Genomic DNA, 20,843 nt, shown 5'->3' on the forward strand with positions numbered 1-20,843 from the left:
ATTGAGGAAAAAAACTATAATTTCCCCAAAAAATCTGGGAAGGGGTCCTAGCTCCGACTAAAGGTTTTTTCTTTTTTTTTTAACCTTTTAGATGACGAAAGTATCAGTGAATAGACTAATCCAGCGATTACGTCATTCTATAGATTTATATATTCGTCAGTACAATCTTGAGCAAAGACACAACCTTAATACCGAAAAATGCGAAATTACCGCACCTTTAAAGCGCGGCAAAACTAACCAAAATTCCAACGGGCCAATGATATTTAGATTATTTTATCAGAATGTCTCGACTCACGTGGCCACTAAATCAGTCTATTTATAATGGATGCGGGGATTCCGTGACTTAGCTGAGACTATTCCGAGCCAAGTGCGCGAGTCATACCGTAATTGTTGTGAACTAGACACTGTTACGTCCAGTTTCCATTCATGACAGAGCCATACCTAGGTCACCGCGTGTCTAAGAAACTTTCAATGTACGAGTTTTCAGTAGGTCGACCACCGGAGCATTACCGGAGTTGAGATCAAACAGTAACGATATCTGGATGGAATCCATCAATTGAAACACTTGGAAGAATTGAGAAGCTTGGGAGGATAAGTGCAGTTTTTTTGCTACATCGAAAAATACCTGTTTGAAGTTTTGAAATTATATGGGTCCTTATGGCGGAAAGAAAGTTCAAACTGACTTTTTACTGCTTAAAAGTTGGAATTTAGGAGCGAAATTTTTCACAGAATATGCGTTAAGATTGGTTTTTCTTGAAATCATTGATATCTAAATTTTTCAAAAATTGAACTTATGCGTCTAGTCCTCCAAGCCCCTCAATTTATGCAGAATCAACCTAAATTCATTTCACGTTGCCTCATTTCCTCTCTTGTTTAATTTTGTGTCGCCCTCAGAAAGTAAGTATGAGTTTAAAAGTTTACAAGGCAGGGTGCGGCGTTGTAAGCGCCTCGTTGCTTCCGTTAAAAAAGAGAAGAAAAACTGCGATACATTTTTAAAAAGAGGTATAAAGAACTAACTCCTTTAAAGTTTTCTGTTCTCCCTGAATCGTTTGTACTCTGACGTCCTCCACAAAATTCTGGTAAAAATGAAAATTACACGAACATCAACTGCAAAGAAGGCTTCAAGGCTGTTCGAGTATCCATATTCGCTTGGAATCAAGTACTTAAATTGGATTAGCAGTGCTTGTAAAAAAAATGGCAAATCTGCGGCATGACCAGGCTAGGTTGGTACTCAATTGACATTAGAAGTGGAAGAGAAAGGTAATTCACTTGTGCATCTCCACAGTGACCGAAGGAAAAATTTCAAGTACCACTTTCTTTTTGCACTTTACTTTTATTCTTGTCAACAGGCTGATAAATGAGTCGTTGACTGCCACAAAATGTCCCCGAATCGTTAATCTTTTGTTTGTGAGCCTGCTTGACTTTATCCTTTCAATCCATGAATTCCTGTACTTGGTTGAATTATCCGTCTTCCTTAAGTGTTTTTTTGAATTTGAAGCTGGATTATCTTGTTTTATCTCCCACTTGAAAAATTGTTTCTTTGGGATGCTATGGGTCGATATGATGTCATGAAAGTAGGATAAGTTGCTCTCTTGAATGAGCGTAATTGTTTCAATACCCCGTCTAAAATCAAAATCTTATACAATTTATTTGAAACTAGCTGAGATTATATATTTTATCAGACTAGACATAAGCTTTCGATTTTGTGCTTTTAAGCTTGTATTGAAAAGTAGAATTCTTGAAAAATCTCACGACCAGGCTAAAAAAGATACGCTATTTAATGATTTGACCGTTCATGGAAAAAGAAACCTGGCCTCTGAGAAACTCATAAAACTCGCACGAGCAAAGCCCAAAAATATCCAACCAAAGCGAATACCCATCTTGACAAAAATTGTTTTTTTTAAAGCATGTCTCCAGAAACAAAATTCTTTCGCAGATGGTTCAAAACCGACAGTGAGATTACCAAAAAAAACCTATATTGGTTTGTGACGTTGCAGTTTTTTTTTTTTTATTAATTTCACTTTTCTAAAGAGGGAACTGTATGATACCTGTGACATGGACTTGGATCAGAGCAAAATGACTTTAAGGTTTTATCCTTCCATCGGAATCATCGAATACATTTCTACATCGCATCTTTTTTTTTAGGGGAAAAATGGACGTTAGATTTGTGGTAGGAGAAAAATATGCTTCTGAATGAGGTCAACGCCACTTTGCATTGGATATTTATTTTAAAATTTTACTTGGAACCCCATTCCGTAAAAGCTGTCAAAATATCGTTATCGTAAACAGTTTCCTTTAGTAAGATATAGTGATTTACTCCGACGAAAATAGATTTTTCGTTTCATGACTGTAAAAATCACTGTTAAAGTCGACGCCAAATAAGTTTACGCAATTTTAGACTGCAATAGAAGATCTTGATCCTTATTCCATTTACCTACTTTTACTTGTAAAAGTGACATCGAACGATCATGCGTAGCTAGTGGCAGTCTAAAAGTGCGTAAATCAAAAGCGTGGCCTCTGCGACAACGCTTGGTAGGATCTTTTCACAATGAAGGCGCTACTTATGCGTCAGCACGCTTCATCAAAGATGTATGTGAAGCAATTGAATTTACTTAGTAATCTACACTGGTACTCATATTAGGGTAAAAAATGAACGAATGGGCCAATGTTTTTTAGCAGCAGTAATTTTGCAGAAAACACCATAATCGACACCCGAGTCTTAGTAGTTTCATCATCGAAAAGAACATGTTTCAACATGTTGAACACGCTCGAATTCCGTTCAAATGTTCAATTTTTTGTGTCACAAATATTCAATTTTTCCATACCGTAGACTTTGCAGAGCTAACTATCGTTATAACTCTGACAAAAAGTAGGTTTTAGCAGTTTTATGTTTTGTTTTACAGTATGTACCTTCATTAGTCCTAACTGTAATACTTATTGAAAAATTTAGCAGTTTCTTTGTAGGAAAGTATTTTTACAGATCTTTTATATGAAATTTTAACAATTTAGGTACATTAAGTTTAACAGAGAAGAATCACCTATTTTGCCAAAAAAGTACTGTGGATACCAGGAAGGATAAAATGTTTAGTTGTCAAAAGAATATTCCCAAAATTTGTTGGAGAATATTCTTGAATGTGCAGAGAAAAATTATGGAATTTATTTTACGGGAACAATGATGAAAAAGGCAGCATTTTCGAGGGGTTTTCCGAATAACAGATCGATTATCAAACTCATAATGGGGTTGAGCTGTTTTAAAGGCATATTTTCTCCTGCCGAAAATCTAATGTCGCAAAACTTATTTGGTTTGCAAAAAATGGCTTTGAAAGTTATTTTTTATACACTGATGCCTCTAGAGGGATGAAACTTTAAACCCATTTTGCTCAGTTCTATTTTGGCGTCACACAGCTCCTTTTTGCTGAGCACGATTCAAATCACCCCTTCAAAAAAGTGAAAAGTAATAAGAATAGGTACTATAACATCACAAACCGAGATAGAGGGTTTGATACTTTCATCGACGGCTTTTTAACATTCTAAAGGGGATCTTGTTTTCAGCGGAACACCTCGAAAGAATGGATTTTTAGCCAAGGTTGTTCCAAGAATTGGAATTTGAATTTTTGATTAAGAATAATTCTCGATACTCCCGTGCACTGAACTCGCCACATCGAATTTTCTTTGAGGTTATTGTTTCCATTTTGGTCGGGGACATGGATAGATGGAACGGCCCAGACCCCCGGACAATTATTCGTGGTTCTCTCGATGAAGAACGTAACTCCATTGAAAAGATGCCAAATTTCCCCCGAATAATTGCATTTTTACCAAGAAAATCTTGGGCATCTCCACCTGAAAATCTCATGGAGATCTCTTCCGATCTCATGTATAATTCAGAAAAATTTTGGACGAAGATTGCACAGGTATTTTCTCGTATTAAATTAAATTATTAGAGTCGATTTTGCAACCTTGGAATGGAGTTACGTTCCTTCGTGCGGGGAGCGACGAATCCGAAGAAGGTTACGGCTGCGGCTGGACAATGATGCAATAGCAGCGCCCGGCCCGTCACGGCAACAATACCCGCCGAGCTGGGCGGCCCTCGCCTCGAACGGACTTGACGAAAATAAAACGGGACGGAAGACCCAGCATCCACAACGAACGGCGAAGAATGGCGCTTTTAATTTTACACCTGTCGGCTCTAAAAATAGCCGACACTGACGGACACGGCGACACGGGGACACGCGCGGGGCAAAAAAGAAGTGGTACAGACCTGCCGGTAGGTTATTGTTGCTGGCGGTGGTGTTGTTGTTGTTTGAGAGTTCCGAGGAGCTATTCGAACAAGAGAAGAGATCACGGAATTTATGTTTCATCGTCGGCCTGAGCCGGTCACGCTCAACATACTGCCTGACGGCGACTGAAACGCGGACGACGTCGGACGGGAAGCCGCTCGCTAACGTCAATATCTCCGCCGCGCCGCGCCGCCGCCGACTACGCACGTTGTCGGAATGTGCCCTGTTTCCGCTCCCGCCCGCTCGCAGGGACAGCGCCACCGTCGCGTCACGTTCGCGGGCTCGGATACCCACTCGATCCCCGGCCCCTGGAGCGTGCGGGGTGGCGGGTGCGTGACGATGGTGTCTTGCGCTTGTTTTTGCCTAGTCGTCGGAATGAAGGCGAAAAACGAGCTACGCAGCCGGAGGCACCAACGTTAGATAATAAACGGATATTAAAAGTTATATCATATTTCAATTTGAAAAGATTTTTGCTCCCTCACGTTAAAACGCGAGTACCTAATGTAAGGAGAGTACAGACCAGGGGCCGAATTTTGTCGGCTTTTTCACACGGAGTGCAACAGCCATCGATGAGTTCAAACCGCACCACCGGCCAATCAGGAGCGCTAAGCCGGACTTCAGTACAGTCGAGACCCGTCCTAAGTATATTTAAGTACGGTGGAGGGACTGACAAAATTCGGCCTCTGTCGGTAATTTTGAGGTTAGGTCATGAAGCGTTTAGAGCCCAAAACGGCAGCCAACCTATGACCTAGGACCGTCAAACTAGGAGCCATCAGGGTGGTGGGTACACGTGACGATGGTGTCTTGCGGTTGTTTTTGCCTAGTCGTCGGAATGAGGGCGAAAAACGCGCTGTGCTGGCGGAGATACGATTTCCAATGTTAGACAATGAACGGAGATTCAATGCGAAGTCACTTAATTTAAGTTATATCATGTGTTACGGCATAGAGCACATAGAGTTGTAATGTAAATGGGAGAGTTAGCGCCACTCTCAAGCACTTTGCAGGTCCCGAATTCCGAGACTCCTGTGTCACGCCGGGTCATTTTTTCGATACGCTATGTATTGATGTGTAAGGTATACTTTAAAAAAAATTAAATGACACAGGTCGTTGTTTCCCTCACGAAAAATGTAACTCCATTTCAGTGTTGTCAAATCTCCCCTCGCACATTGCGTATTAACCAAGAAGGATTGGGCATTTCTAGCTGAAAATTTGTCTGATTTCCTTCAGATGTCTTGTAAAAATCAGGCAAATTTTGGATAAAAATTAGCCAAGTACATTTTTGTGAAATGAATTTATTGTTTGAGTCAATTTGGCAAGCTTGGGATGGAGTTGCGTTCTTCTGTCTTGGAGACGACGACGTAAGTACCAGTGGCGTGGCGTGCTTTGCGATATATCGATTGATTTGCCATTTAAACCTAAGGGGACATAGCGATAAACAGGGTGTTCGCAGCGAACACCTCAATACTTGATTCTTTACCATAACTTCAAATGGAGAAATATCGATAATCGATTATTCACGTCTCGCCACTGAGGTACTTTGTGTCCATTGCTCATATTCGCAAGTTAGACGGCGAATTCCAGGACTTCGCAAAAGCTCCATTTCCGCTCGGGAAGCGTTGGCGTGGAGACGAGAGGGCAGAAAAGCTCGGCGATTTGGCGGCGGCGCCGTGCGCGGGGCTCAATTCGAAGGGGCGCAGGGGCGCGCGCAGATGAGTCTGGACGCAGACGTCTCCACGGCCGGGTCGAGCAGCCCAGCTCATCGCGCCACGCGGGGTCCCGGCCGCCGTCCGCGTTTTCACGGACACCGCATGGGCACGATAGCTCAGCAGTGAGCGTCTCAAGCATCAGTATTAATAGCAGACTAGACGCCAAGTCCCTCCAGAGCTTCCACGACTCCCAGCGGTTCCAAAGTCAAGGTAATAGACCGCTAGACAGGGTGTCGACTAAAGGACATTTTTAAGGGATGAAGGGCTTGGAGGCCAAGTCGTATAAGAGCAGTTTTTGCTGTTTTCCGTGTTGCAGTTTGTCATCCGTAAAAATACCTACGTGCACAGGGAAACTGATGGTTAATACGATGCTTTTAAATTGAACCTGAAATTACAGAGATCCTGATTAAAAAATGTAGTCCGAATTAGGGGCTTGAAGGACGAGGCGCATAAGAAAAGTTTTTGCTGTTTTAATAAATACATGTTTAAAGTTTCTAAAATACATTGATCCTAATGGCGGAAAGAAACTTTAAACTCGCTATTTGATGATTTAAAGTTGTGAATTTTTCTTGAAATTTACTTTCAAACTAGTTTTAGTTGAGCTCATGATAATATCAAGTTTTTCAAAAACTACACTTCTGCGCCTTGTCCTCCAGGCCCCTCAATTTAGGATGAAGAAGACGTTTCTTTGTTTCGTCGAAACATATGCTTAGAGTAAAATACATTATACTTGTTTTAAGCATGTACCGGAAATAAGGTTAGAAACCAAGAGAGAAGCTTGAAATTATTATTTTTGGCTACAAATAATACTTCTGTGGAAAAATAATGTTTTTGAACGAAATGGACTAAATTAACATAGGAACACAACGCATTTGGACTATTAAAAACAATAAAATCGAAATAAAGGAACAATTAATAACACCCTAAACAGCCCATGGTCCGAAACAATATACAAACCAAATCAACAATAGTGTAAGGCAAGAATTTTCAGTTTAATTAATCAATCAATAACACGTAACATGCACTCCTGTACCCACTTTCCTTTCATATTGCGCATAAAGAGCAGGAATAGTACTGTTGTCCGCAATTATGAGTTTTCGGTAAAAAGCGGAGCTTCAATAAACTGAATATGAATGAAATAACACGAGACACGTGATGACGATTCTAGTCGTACCTAAAGCCAACATCAACACCAAAGCTCATAAAGTTCTCTAGGTTGAGGAGCCGCGGGAGGTAGGTAATGGTATATTTTGGACTCGACTCAATAGGAGTTCGTTCTCCTAAAATTTCGCTGAAATAATTATTAATTCCCGCATGCATTCTGGAAGCAGTATTTCTTTGACGTGGATATAGAAACGCAACGAATGAATGAAATTTGTTCGCCAAAACTAAAAACAAACAAAACTGCAAGTTATGAATCGTGTGGTTACGGCGCGGTAGGATGTCGATGTCGGGAAGGGAGTGAAGGTGCGAAGACAGCTTGTCAAAATCTGTAGCCGCCTAATACAACACCTCCCGCCTAAAATAAAGCGCAGATATTATTTTTAACCGATAACCACGTCACAGAGGGCCTATTTTTCTTTTACTCGGATTTCGCCGTTTTCCCGGTTGGATACGCACTGTTGCGGAAAAAAAAAAGACCAGACAGCAATCACAATATATGTTATTTGAGGGGATTATTTCATGCTATTGAAAACGGCATAAAAAATCCCCTTTTATAGTATCCAAGCTGCATGAAGAAAGAGGCGAAAAGGCTTTCACTGATAAAACCGCAGTTCCATGAATTGAACAACAGTGAAACGAAGTCTCACTTGTGATAACTGATACATTTTATCCTAATCAGAACGTCAGTCAGCGGCCCGATTATTGAAATCGATAGACAAAGCTATAGACAAAGCTATAGACATAAAAGACAAAAAATATATGGAGGGAGCGTATTGATGGTTGCGATGAACAAAGGAGGTAGGTAATACACTAACTAACGTCAACCCAAGAGAGACCCTAAAAGTTAGTCTTTCATTTTCTCCCTTTCGCCTATAGGGACCCCCCCCCCTCCCATTCAACCAATAGGATCGCTCCACACTCCCTAGGTCTTCTTTATCTATCGCTTTCTCTCGGATAGAATTTGAGATGGAGAATTTTTAATTTGTATTTGATTAAGTAACAAGTTTGTTGGGCAGTATGGTCATTTTTGTTACTTGTTATACCCATTAGAATTATTTCAGCATGAAAGAGAACATTTTTTAGAGCCAGACTGTATCTAAAGCTAACAAAAATAGAATTCACAACTCCATCATCAAAAGCATATTAACCTACGGCAGCGAGGTATGACGGTTGAAGAAACGGTTTCAGGACATTATTAGGGCAACCGACATGAACTTCTGAAGGAAGGATCACTTTCGGAATGAAAGGATACGTGCAATTATGGGCGTCGAAAACAGCATAGCGCATGCCATTTTCGAGAAGCAGCTTGTTTGATATGGTCATGTATAAAGAATGCCAGATGATAGGTCGTCTAGGAAGGCTCTGGGTTGGGTCTCCCGTGGCAGAAAACGCAGAAGAGGCCTTATGCCAAATCGTGGATTCATGGAATAATTGGAATGAGGTAGGAGAATGAGGGGATGCGATCTGCCGAAGATGCTCTGGTAGGATCGCTATCAGTGGCGGTTGGGTGTCGCAGAGCGCACGGAAGCGCTGGAAGAGCGGCACGTTAGTAGTAGTGGTAGTAGTAGTAGTAGTAGTAGTAGTAGTAGTAGTAGTAGTAGTAGTAGTAGTAGTAGTAGAGAGCAGAGTGGATCCTCTCTTCATAAACCGTAATAACTAGGACTCCAGAAAATCATCGGAATCAAGTCTCAAGTCATCAAGTCTTCCTGGAGGAATCATAATAAAGAAACACTTGCACATAGGCACCTAGCTGTACAAAGCACGACGCACAGCGGATCGAGTCAATCCGAGGGATCGGACAATGAAATTTTTGATTAAAACTGCAAATTAAGATGTTTATTTCGTCAGTTGGAGAAAATTTCACGAGGAAACCAATGGACCCGCTTTTAGAACCTCAAAGTTCTATACAAACGAAGTTATGACCGTTTAAAGTTTCCAAATTTCGTCCGACCTCTCCTGTTGACTCGATCCACTGTGCGACGCATCCACTCGCATACTTTGAAGAACCACCGAGGGCTTCCTTAATTACTGGCTGTTCCTGATAATGAACTTTCTCGAGGTACCATGACAGGACGGAAAGTTTTATAAATTTCAAAATTTTTGGGCCTGGCCCGGACTCTATCCAACCTCAAGGAAATAATCTATGCTGAAATTCCATGATTGTTTGCATTTTTTTTTTTTTTTTTTTTTTTTTTTTTTTTTGTTTTTGGCTTTACTTTTTTTTCTTAAGCAACAACCTGACTCTGCGTCATATTTTTAAGAATTTTTTCCATTAAACAGAACAAAATTTTTGACCACCTGAGCCATCATTTTCTGTTGTTTAATTACTTATTCATTTTCTTTTTTTAAAAAAAAGGAAAACCTAGGTCCACTATTACTAGATGGTAAACGCATTGTTACTCTCACTAGATCATCAAAATCCAGAACATTCTCTAACCGCATGGAAATGGCATTCCATTTCCTCAACTTTTTCCTGACTTTCTCGGGTTTTCACGTCCATTTGCTTTCTATGGTCATCAAAATTTTCATTTGCAGCCTTTCATGGACTGCATTCCGCAATAAGGAACTGATTGCAAAAGCGTCGTCCCTCTGACGTAAGGTCGTACCTCGATTTCAGAATGAGCCCCAGGAAGCATGGACTCATACGTAAAACAGGGCTCACGTGGAAATCGGGATACTCCCTTACATCATAGGAGCGACGAGATGTAGTTCAAATGATCCTTGGTCTCGTATGCGCCGATACAGCGGGCCGATTATTGAAACTGATGAACAAAGCGATAGACAAAGAAGACATAAGAAGTATGGAGCGATCCTATTGGTTGAAATGGTTGGTTCTTATAGACCAAGGAAGAAAATGATGGACTAACTGTCGGGTCTTCAGTGGGTTGCCGTTAGTTAGTCTATTACCTACCTCCTATGTCCATTGCCACCACCTACTTCCACCAATAGGATCCCTCCAAATCCCTTTTGTCGTCTTTGTCTATAGCTTTGTCTATAAGTTTCAAAAATCGGCCCGCAGTTCTCAATTTAGCCAAACAACTAGGAAATCGACTCACCCTTGTACAAAACACCAGCGACCATAACTCAAAAACCGGACTCCACCCCGTTGTAACCAGAGCAGCGCGCACGACCACAATTCCAGACCGCCCGATTCCACCGCATCCGAAGAACCATAAAAAAATTTAAGCGCATCGCGTAATTTAAGGATTGTGGGAGGCACCCGTTTTCGGTGATGACGTCACGGTGACCGCGTGAGGTCACTCCCCTCGTGACCGCTCATTTTCAATTAATTTCACGTAAAATTCAGCGACTTTTCGGAGAGTAGGATAAAGGTCCTGCGGGATCGGTCGCGAAAATTAAAAACGCATCACGCCAGGGGAGGGGCGCTTGGGAGAAGCGTGGCTGCGTCTTCCGTCAGGGTTAAATTTAGTTTGGTGGCGCGAACAAATTGATGTTAATTGGCGTCGATCAAAGCTGAGCTGTCCGAACGGGCTGTCCGGCCGCCTGATCAGAGACAATGAATTTATGATGAGCCCAGTTAAGGACGAACGGGTTGACACCCTGACCCCGAGAATTTTCACGCTGAAATGCAGAAACCCTCCGTCGCCGCGAAAAAAGCAAAAACTGTCTGCTGAGTGGGTAATGAGGGGTTTGCCGGCGGCCAGCTAATTCGCGTGCGAATGAGGCTCTTGAGAATATTCTTAGAAAAATTGACGGACGAATTTATTTTTTCAGCGGGAAATACTTAATATTGCCCCTAAAGGAGAAAAATTTTTACGTAAGACGGTCGTGGGTAAATACTCTTGAAAAAGGGAGAGGCAGATTTCCTTTTTTGGCGGAAAATACTGGTTCTTATAGACTGACAAATAGTAAACTCCAATTACGAGGCTGCTCTAGGACTACAAATGTCGGACCTTTCAGGGATCGCTCAGAGAAAACTAGTGTATGCATGCCAATGTATTTTTGAGTTTACTTTAAATTTCAAGAAAAACCAGACGTCTGTTTCTAGCAATCAAAAGTTATTATGAAAAAGGACACTTTTTGAAAAACCTCGGTAAGACCGCCTCGAATGACTGATGAGTATTTTAGATAGCTCTCAAGAAAAAAATTAATTTGATGCAACGAGTGGAGCTGAACTTTCGTACAGAGACTTAAAATGAAAATCAGTTTTACGACGTAATGAATAAAGCTTTGAAAATAAAACCCTGAAAAATGGTCACATGAATCGCCTTACGTTTGGCTTCCCCGTCATAAAAGTAAAATTTTGGCCGTTTCTTGCAATTTAATAACGGAAATAAGTAGAAAAACTTTAAAACTTACATGATTTTACTAGAGACCGTTTGTTTTCTTTACTAAGACTTGTCATGGACAGGCAGATTCTGAAGTATTGTGAGTTTTTAAATCAAATTTTAAAAAATAGCTAAAATTTGACTTCCAATTATAATTTTCTCCTTATCAATTGCTAATTGCAAATATTACGTTACCTATACTTACATTTAATGTTATTTTTTTTTATTTTATGCTTACCTACAGAGTACACTTATTGACCGATAACTCGTCTCCTCTTGGACTTGTCCGCTTGAAATTATAATATTTCGCACAATATCTGGCCGGTTGGGAGCTTAGAGCGAGCACAGGAATTTGAAGTGTTTGAGCACTTAAGGATAAGTACCGGATGCAGCTTGGAGGGTATTATGAGAGGCAAATGAGGGTATTAAGTGAGGATAAACACAAAATAATGGAGGCTTTCCTTTTAATAAACATTAGGTATTCTCATAGTGAGATTGATATCAGTGCGACGTGGAGTAACCTAAAATAAAGAGGAAGCAGTGGTCAGAATTCTGGGCAACTCTGCTTAGTGCAAACTTTATGCAACACCCTTCAAACCCCCTCCCTCCTTTGCTGACATCACAACTAATGAGTTATGGGACACTGAAGCTAATCACTTAAAAGCACTGGCATTTCCGTGGAACTAAATCTGTGTAAAAATTTGTGCTTAGACGGAGACCCAATCCAATCAGGGGAAAATTATGGACCCGGCTCTATTTTCATTTAAAAAAAATCGCCTTTTTTTAACTATGTGTTAAAATTTATTATTTGAATTTATTTGTGTTGATCGTTTTATAACAAAAACCTCGATACACAAATCCAGAAATTCGGATTTTTTCGCAGAGCGATTTCAAATGTAAGCAGAAAAGTATCCCGCGAAAAATGAAAAACACGAGGTAAAGGCGCACCAATCAGCCGTGCTAATTATTCCTGCTTTCCTCCTCGAGTAATCGCGACGCCTAAGAGTGATACCACTATACGACCACGTTGAAGATTGGGTTGCCTACACCGAAAATTGAAGGCAAACCGACAGTGAGGTTAAGTCACCACTCCGCACGCCACGTTCGATGAATCATCTCTGCTTTATTCCTCGAGTAATCGTGAGATCTAAGCGTGATGCTACTACTGGGCCACAAGCTCAACTCCCTCACGCTTAAAACTGGGGAAAAACTGGCAATAGATCGTATTCTTTCTCTGACACCATGTGTTCTTATTAAAGTTCTTTTCTGAATTTTGGATTTCGTCACGCAAACTAGAAAGATCGCATCTGAAAAGTATCTCCTTAGAAAATCACAATTTTTTTAAAATTTTGAGTCGTTATTTTATATAGCTCAGTTTTTTTTCTTGATTTATTCAAATCTTTTTAATAGGTTCAATTGATATAATTTTAGGACTTTTGAAGCCGATGATTATTTTAAAATTCTTGAAGTTTTTGCTGTTATTTTCCTTTTATTCGTGTTTAATAAATAACCGGACGGAAAGTACAAAATCATCTAAAAAAGACCCAAAAGTTTTCAAAATTTTCAGTGGTCCTCCTCATGACTCTCTTTTAGCTTTAGGGGGTCTATAAGATCCTTCTGTCATGAGATCCATTAATCTCCCACCAGTTATAGAAATTTATAAATCCGGCGTTGCAACTGAAGTAGCGTATAGTTATGACTGATTTGAACCAACGCATTATTTTAACTCACGTTGAATTGGACGTATATGAGCTTGGAGTAATGGTAAAACGATTTCTAAGAATTGTATCAGTGCATCTCAAACTCTATCATGTATGGATGTAGACCATCCATATTTGACATTTGAGATAGTAACTTTCAGTCAATATGGACAGTTCCGCCTCCACCTGAAGAGAGGACCGCCTACACCTCGCTACGTTTCTGTTGGAAAATACTTTTCTGGGAAAGTTGGTATTTACTTTTATTACGACCTCCATCGAAAACCCTTCCCATCCTGACAACCTATCTACGAAGGGCTGAAAGCAGGGAGAGGGGGACAGGGGGAGGGAACGAAGTGGGACCGTTCGAAATACCGTCAAGCAAATCGCAGGAAGTTGGAAGTCGAGCATAGCCCCGATATTGATTTTCGTTGCACCAACAACGTATCTGAGTATCACGCTGCAAACTCCCCCCCTCTCCCCCCTCACTTTTCTTTCTGATTGAAATGCAAAACCGTGTCTCGCTCCCCCCCCTTCCCCTTCGACGATGCGATGTTCCGCCGTTCGCGCGGAAAACGGGGGCAACGTGCTCCCCCCCCCCCCCCCCCCCCTCGGGTACCGCTTGAAAATTACTCCTGCAAACTATCCGGCAAGTATCGAGATTTAAGTTCCGTTTCGGATATGCAACAGGTCGCAATTAAGTCTTGGCAAGAGTCGCAATAGTATTCGAAGTCGAAAATTATGGGTTAGTTGAACACGCATCACCAAGTCGTGTCCTGTATGTACCTTCCTAAAGATTAGTGAAAAATGTTGACGTTGGTTCATACACCGAGCTTACAATGAGCTGATTGTTGAAATGAGAGATGCAATTGAGGGGAAACATCAACCCTTCCCTGAATACTTTCATTTAAATATTTTTTTCTCTCTGTACAGTAGAGTTTTTAATTTATAACTGAAAACAACAACAATTGCTTGAATTAACTCGTTTTGACCGGTCATCGAACAGCGAGATATAGTGTTGTTGTTTTTTGACCAAAGTTCAAGAGAGTATCAGGGTGATTTTTGTGTTAATTGACCTCTTCTGAAATGAAAAGAAACCCACAGCCGAATTGGTGCCTGATGTTAGCTTACGTTATGGTCAAAAAAAGACAGTGAGTTCGACAGAAAAAAAGGGGAAAAGGGGGAAAAATGGATATGACCATTTCCGACTTTCAGTTCAGACCCACGGCCCATGCATTTTAACATCGAATCATTTTCATCAGAGATCCTGGATCATTCAGTCAAATGATGCATTTTCCGAGGTATGCATGGCGGCAACAACGAGAAAACGAAAAGTTGGAAATTGTAAGGCTTTGTTTTTTGACAGACTTGAAATGGGAAGTCATTGTCTCAACTCCGCATTTCAGGATTGAAAATAAAACATAAGCTTTATACTTGGTAGGAAATTAGATTTGGCGTGTCATTAGGTATACATGGAACCCAAAATCAGTTGCTTCTTTTAAACGATCGATTGATTGATTAATTCAATTACCTTAGGACAATAAAAACTCAATCGAGCTCTTTTGTTTTCAATTTAACTCCGACAACTTCGAAGGTCAATCGAATAACGCTGTCTATGATTGGCAGATAGCATGTTCCATTCCTAAAAATTAATCTACCTAAATGAGTTTCGTCCATGTATGCTGTGCTAATTTTGCGCTTTCCCCGCGGAAAATAGCTGTGGTTGAGTCGGTTAACAGCCCGATATTTCTGGCAGAGTGGCGGTGAAATGGACTACATTTTGCAATTTGGAACTAAAAGTTCTACCCCGGGTTAAAAACAACGTATGTGCCATTAGTTTCCGCATGCACACAAGTGTTTTTTCAGATGAGCCAGAATTTATAGTTCCAAATTGCAAAATGCAGTCCAAATAGGATCTCGGTGGGCTCTCGAACTTTTTTGTGTGAACTTTTTTTAATTACAAGTCGACTGTAAGACTCCGAAACCACGTATTTCATTTGCGGTGTTTAAAAATCTCCGCTCTCATTTTATTTTTTTTTTAAAAGAACAAATCAACTTCATTCCTTAAACTTTTCACAGAATTTTCCTCGCACAGAGGAGAAAATTCACAGAAATTTTCAAGAAATGACGCTGAATAGTTTTTCCATTAAAAAATTCTAGGTGGCGGTAGCCACCCCGGCCCAATCCAAAAAACTCCCCCTAAAAAATGACGAGACCAAATGAATAAAGCATGACAGTAAGTCTGCTACGTCGCACATTGGTTCCGAGACCCGATCTAGGTGGCATTAATTCGAAAAAATGAATTTTGGAAAAATTAAAATTTGACACCACAGATTGATAGTGCATACTCTCGAGAGTAACTTGGCCAAATATCATGAAGATTGGATCACTAATAAGGAAATGATAAGCACCTAAAGGTGAGGCCGCGAGGTACTTTTGGGCGGACTCGCACCAGTTTTCAGTGTTTACTGTCAGGTCCTATGATTTGAAGTTCATCACACAGAAATAGATGCAAATGTGAAGTGTTCTGTTATGGTGTATCAAAAATATAAGGCATGTTAAAGGTTTATACGTTCTTACTATCTTTCAAAAACGTGTCTATACATCTAGACAAGCCGTTAGACAAAGCGTTATTTTCTACTAATTCCAAGCAAATTTTTACAAAAATGGCTCTAGATGAATGTCTTGCGCCGGTTCGCACGCATACAGACCTACTGTAGTAGTTAGTACTAACCCTAAACTTGATTTTAGTGCAATAAAATTCTGCGCATACTTGCGTCCCTGGGGGTTAGGGCACTTTGAATTTCCAAAACCGGCTTTCAAGAAATAAAGAATTGACACACTAAGGAGCTTACTGCAGACCTCAGATCCTTGGGAATATAAATACTGCATTTTTTATAGGTCATGTGGGTTCTCAAGTCTTCATAATCGTTAAGATGATTATTTTTTACTTTGTCTATACCTCTAGAGAAGCCCATAGACTTACCACAGCTCCGGTTTTTTGACCGGAAATTTTACAATTATGACTCAAAATAAAGGCCCTGCGTAGGTTCGCACACGTGCAGACCGACTGTAGTAGTTAGTGCTGACCCTACACTTGATTTCGGAGCAAAAAAATTCTGCGCATACTTGCGTCCCTGGAGGTTAGCGCACTTTGAATTTCCAAAACCGGCCTTCGAGAAATGAAGAAAATTGACACACTGAGGAGTTTACTGCACTACTGCAAACTCCAAATCTTTGAGGACTGCATTTTTTGCACATCACGTGAGTTCTCAAATCCTCACAATCATTGGGATGATTATTTTTCACCTTGTCTATAACTGTAGAGAAGCCCATAGACTAAAGACAGTTCCCGTTTTTTGACTAGAAATTTTACAATTATGGCTCAAAATACAGAACACGTGGGTTCTTAAATCCTCTCAATCGTTTAGATAATTGTTTTTCACATTGTCTGTACCTTTAGAGAGGCCCATAGACATAGCACTGTTCCACAGAAAAGGAGCTTACTGCACTCCTCGCGCATTATTCCGTGATTGTATGAGTAAATGTCCTCTAACTTAACGACGAATGCTTATTTCTTTCTTGGTTCATGATTTCTTCGTGTTTTTATTCTCTCAGGTTTGTAAGGCTCTGAAATCATCGCAAGCTCACAACTTTGTTTAAAAAAGAAAAAAAGCAAGTGTGACACCTCACTCTTTTTGATGCGCAATAAAATATTATACCGATGAATATTTTCCTGCTCCTACAGACAGTAATCATTTTTCTTTCAAAATACTTTGTTATTAATTTTGGTTTCTGCTTTCCTTCATTGAGTGAATACCTATACTTCTTGTTCAAGTAAAATATTTATGTTACGTATGTTTAAATTGCCGCGTATAATGAATTTAAATGTATTTTTTGAATTATAGACGAAGATCGAATCTTAATTCATAGTTATTCTGATAATATAATAATTCTGATAGCATAATTGTACCATTAAATTACGAAGCTTCAAAATTTCTGTTGGTTTTAAAGCGCGGCGAATCAAGAAATCAGCGAGCATTGAGGTTCAAATAAAGTTCTTCTTACGCTGATTTGTCAACACTGTATGAACAACTCGAATAGTGGGATAAGCAGTTTTCTTTGGTACTGGAATTTATTTTCCTCAGGGAAACCACAGCATTTAGGAGGTATATTTTACCAGATAATACCAATTCCTGATTCACAAAATTATGCAACATTGCCCACCCTCCCCATAAAAAAATTAGTAATTAGAGGAGAAATCCTCGTAAATTCATCGATAGTTTTTGATGATAAATCAAAAAAGGTTGAAAAATATATCAGTCCAGGAATTCAGCCATTTTAAAATATTATTAATGTAGTATTAAGTATGAATTTTCAAGCTAAATGCAAATTTACCACCTTATGCTAAAAGATACAGTCAAATTGACTTCAAATTCGTAATTAGCGACCCAAAGAACCCCTAGAAACATATATAATATGTCATCATCAGTGATATTCTAATTAATGCCACCTAGATCGGGCCCTGGAACCAATGTGCGTCGCAAACAGAGATCCGTGGATTGGAAGAGTCACCGTCGATCTGGCATGAGTTTAATTAAGAATAGTAACCTGCAACAAAATCGGTGAACATGCCTGTGACCTGTATTTCCAGGAATTCCCGAGCTAATAGCATGAAGTATTCGTCAACGAAGGGGTTTGTTACGCCTCTAACGTGCCGCAATCGGCGATAGCATCAAGTGCAACATAGGAAGAACGACATACGAACATCCTAATGTTGCCTAATTTCTTCCGGTTAAGTGCGTTTATTCGAGAGTGAATATACGAGTATTTTTCTCCGGAATTTTCACGCACAATACATTAAATTGCGAAGAAACCTCTCCGAAAATGTAATGTAAAAAATGGTTAGTTTTGACGTAATTAAAATTAAAATATGAGAAACAGAGCCAGCACCGAATTATGATGATAAGGTGTTTTCCCTCAGCGCAGTAAAATATGCACGACACCGTCTCATCACTCGGTGAAAAACTCGCGCCGCGCCCACCGCCATCACCATCGTAAGCAAACAAACTATGATTAGCACTCGATGTACATTTACAGAGGCGCTTTTAGCTAGGTAAATATTGTCTCCCGCACTTGCTCTCCCCCCCCCCCTCACCCTCAAACTCTGAATACTTCACGCCGCGGTCTGGAAATGCAGCTGTAAATCTGAACGCTTCCTCAATCGTCCGATGAAAAGAGAAATTTATGTATTTGGTCTCACGCACCGAGACAACATAATCGGACAGTTTCAACATCGATAAACATAGAGTACCTAAGCATATGTGCACAACTGTCCACGGGAAACGGCGATCTTACGCTGTCACGTATATAAAAATGGGTCGTTTCCTCAAATTCGGGAGAAAAGTTGAAATACAAAGCCCGATTATGTCTCTCCGATCTTCGACTGGGTTGCTCGCACGTAGCCCTTACAGCACCGCTACAAATGGACTACCTACATTTTGCTATTAGGAGCTACGTACAGTATCTGTCTCAGTTGAGAAACGACGTATGCACCAATACTTTCCCTATGCACATATCGACGGTGAAACTACCAAACCACGTATCTCGGTTTGCGACGTCGCAGACTTCCTACCATACTTTATTTTTTAAATAGAAAACTACTCAACGTCAGTTTGTGAAAACTTCCATGGTCTTTTCTCTTTGTGCGGAGAAAAATCTGTGAAAATTGTAAGGAACGAAAATTATTTGATCTCTTTCAAAAAAATAAAATGTGAGTGGAGATTTTTAAACACCGCAAACGAGATACGTGGTCTGGTAGTTTCACCGTCGATATGTATTTTTACTGATGGGCCAGAAATTGTAGTACTGAATTGCAAAATGTAGTTCAGAGAAGGCAAATCGATGGCTAACGAACAATACTGCTTATTTGCAAACTGACAATTTTGCAGGACGAAGAGAAAACTTTGCCATTGTAATTTTGAGGGTGAATCTGAAATTTTGTCGTACGTTTCAGCGTCATTAAAGCGCTGCATATAAGAATTTCACAAAACTAAAAGCATTAGCTTGTGTATTCTATACCCTAGAATGCGACGGTGTGGGAGATCATGGATGACAAACAGACCATCGTGCATGAAACTATGAAAAAACAATTTATTTGGTATGGTCATGTTCAGAGAATGGCAGGAGACCGATTGCAGAAGAAGGTCCTTGATTGGGTTCCTCCTGGGAGAAGGAGCAGAGAGCGCCCAATGAGAGGTTAGAGGGAGGAGATTGAAGCAGAAAGGTAAGGTGCTCAATGCCCCAAGGTTCGTAGTTCGACAGAGAGCAGTGGAGGTTTGGAGTCGTAGAGCGCGAGGGAGTGCTATAAAGCGAGCTATCCTATATATTAAAATGCAAAGTTCCGAATCTTGGGGCATTAACTTTGAGAGAACCACCGGACCGATTTGCGTGATCTTTTTTTTAAATGAAAGCCCCTGAGCTGTAGATTTGCAGGCTGTGATCGTTTTTTCGATTTTCTCAAATTTTCTCCCATAATTTTCTCAAATTTTCTTCGATGCATTAAAACGGAGGTCCGAATCTTTGGACGTTAACTTTGAGAGAACCACCGGACCGATTTGCATGATTTTTGTTTTAAATGAAAGCCTGTGATCTGTAGATTTGCAAACTGTGATCGTTTTTTTCGATTTTCTCAAATTGTCTTACTTTTATCGACGAGTGAAGTTTAGCTGGGCTCAAATTTTCTCCCATTTATTCAGACTAAAGTCCGCATTTTGGGACATTAACTTTGAGAGAACCACCGGACCGATTTGCATGTGGTTTTTTTTAAATGAAAGCTTCTGATCTGTAGATTTGCAGGCTGTAATTGTTTTTTTCGATTTTCTCAAATTTTCTTACTTTTATCGACGAGTAAAGTTCAGCTGTTTCGAGCGGTCATCTGGCCGCTACCCGCTTGCCCGTCCCTAGATACCCCCCCTAGGGTCTCAGCCGTCCCTCCCACCACGTTCTTTCGGCTATCTCCGTTTTCTTTCGTACAGCTTTCCTCCCACCAAGGTTTGGGTCGCATTGTCGTTCGTCACTCACCACCCACATTCCGTCGCAATCTCTCGGCTACTCCGCTTCACCACTTCTTGATAGGCATCCTGGCGGTTTGACTGACCCTGACTTATTAACTGCAGCGGTGCGCACACGTATTGCTAACAACATGTATTGTTATAGACATTTCATTCTCATTTGTTCTTATCTCTTTCCAACTTTGTTTCAAATTTGCTTGATACTTCGTTTCTTCCTCTTTCTTTATCTTGTTGGTCGGTCGACTACGTTGATCGGCTTTTTGCTATTGAAAGCACATTAAGACTTCATGGATTTTCAATATCATCATTTGATCTTCCGGAATTGCTTCCAATTAACCTGAATCTTCAAGGGTAGGAGCCTGACTCTCCTCCCCCTAAAACTATGATTCCATGATTTCTGCCGCTAACCCAGAGCAACATCAAATTATTTCTGAAATAATTAGTCTCATCCAAAATCCATCTTACACGTGTAATGCGATTTTCATTGATGGTCCAGGAGGATCGGGAAAAACTTTCGTTTAAGAATGTCTTACCGCGTATTGTACAAAGGAAAACTTAGACGTCATCTCAGTTGCTTGGACAGGTATCGCCGCATCGTTGCTACCTAACGGTCGGCCGGTTCATAGCAAATTCAAAA

General features: G+C 40.4%; 1 protein-coding gene across 3 annotated transcripts in view; it reads right to left on the reverse strand.

Annotated features, from left to right (window-relative positions):
• Nucleotides 1-20,843, reverse strand: part of sbm (L-type amino acid transporter sobremesa) — a 98,879-nt gene that overhangs the window by 67,321 nt on the left and 10,715 nt on the right. Inside the window, exon 1 of one of the 3 annotated variants that reach the window (XM_072299786.1) lies at nt 10,204-10,468. The exons of 1 other annotated variant lie outside the window; for it this stretch is intronic. In XM_072299786.1, the coding sequence (XP_072155887.1) occupies nt 10,204-10,228 (25 nt within the window). In that variant the 5' untranslated portion in view covers nt 10,229-10,468. Of the gene's footprint in view, nt 1-4,258; nt 4,611-10,203; nt 10,469-20,843 lie in introns of those variants that run through there. One more of the 3 variants, XM_019043102.2, reaches the window with a different exon arrangement.

Source organism: Bemisia tabaci, chromosome 4 (genome assembly GCF_918797505.1).
Source record: "Bemisia tabaci chromosome 4, PGI_BMITA_v3".
NCBI lineage: Eukaryota > Metazoa > Arthropoda > Insecta > Hemiptera > Aleyrodidae > Bemisia > Bemisia tabaci.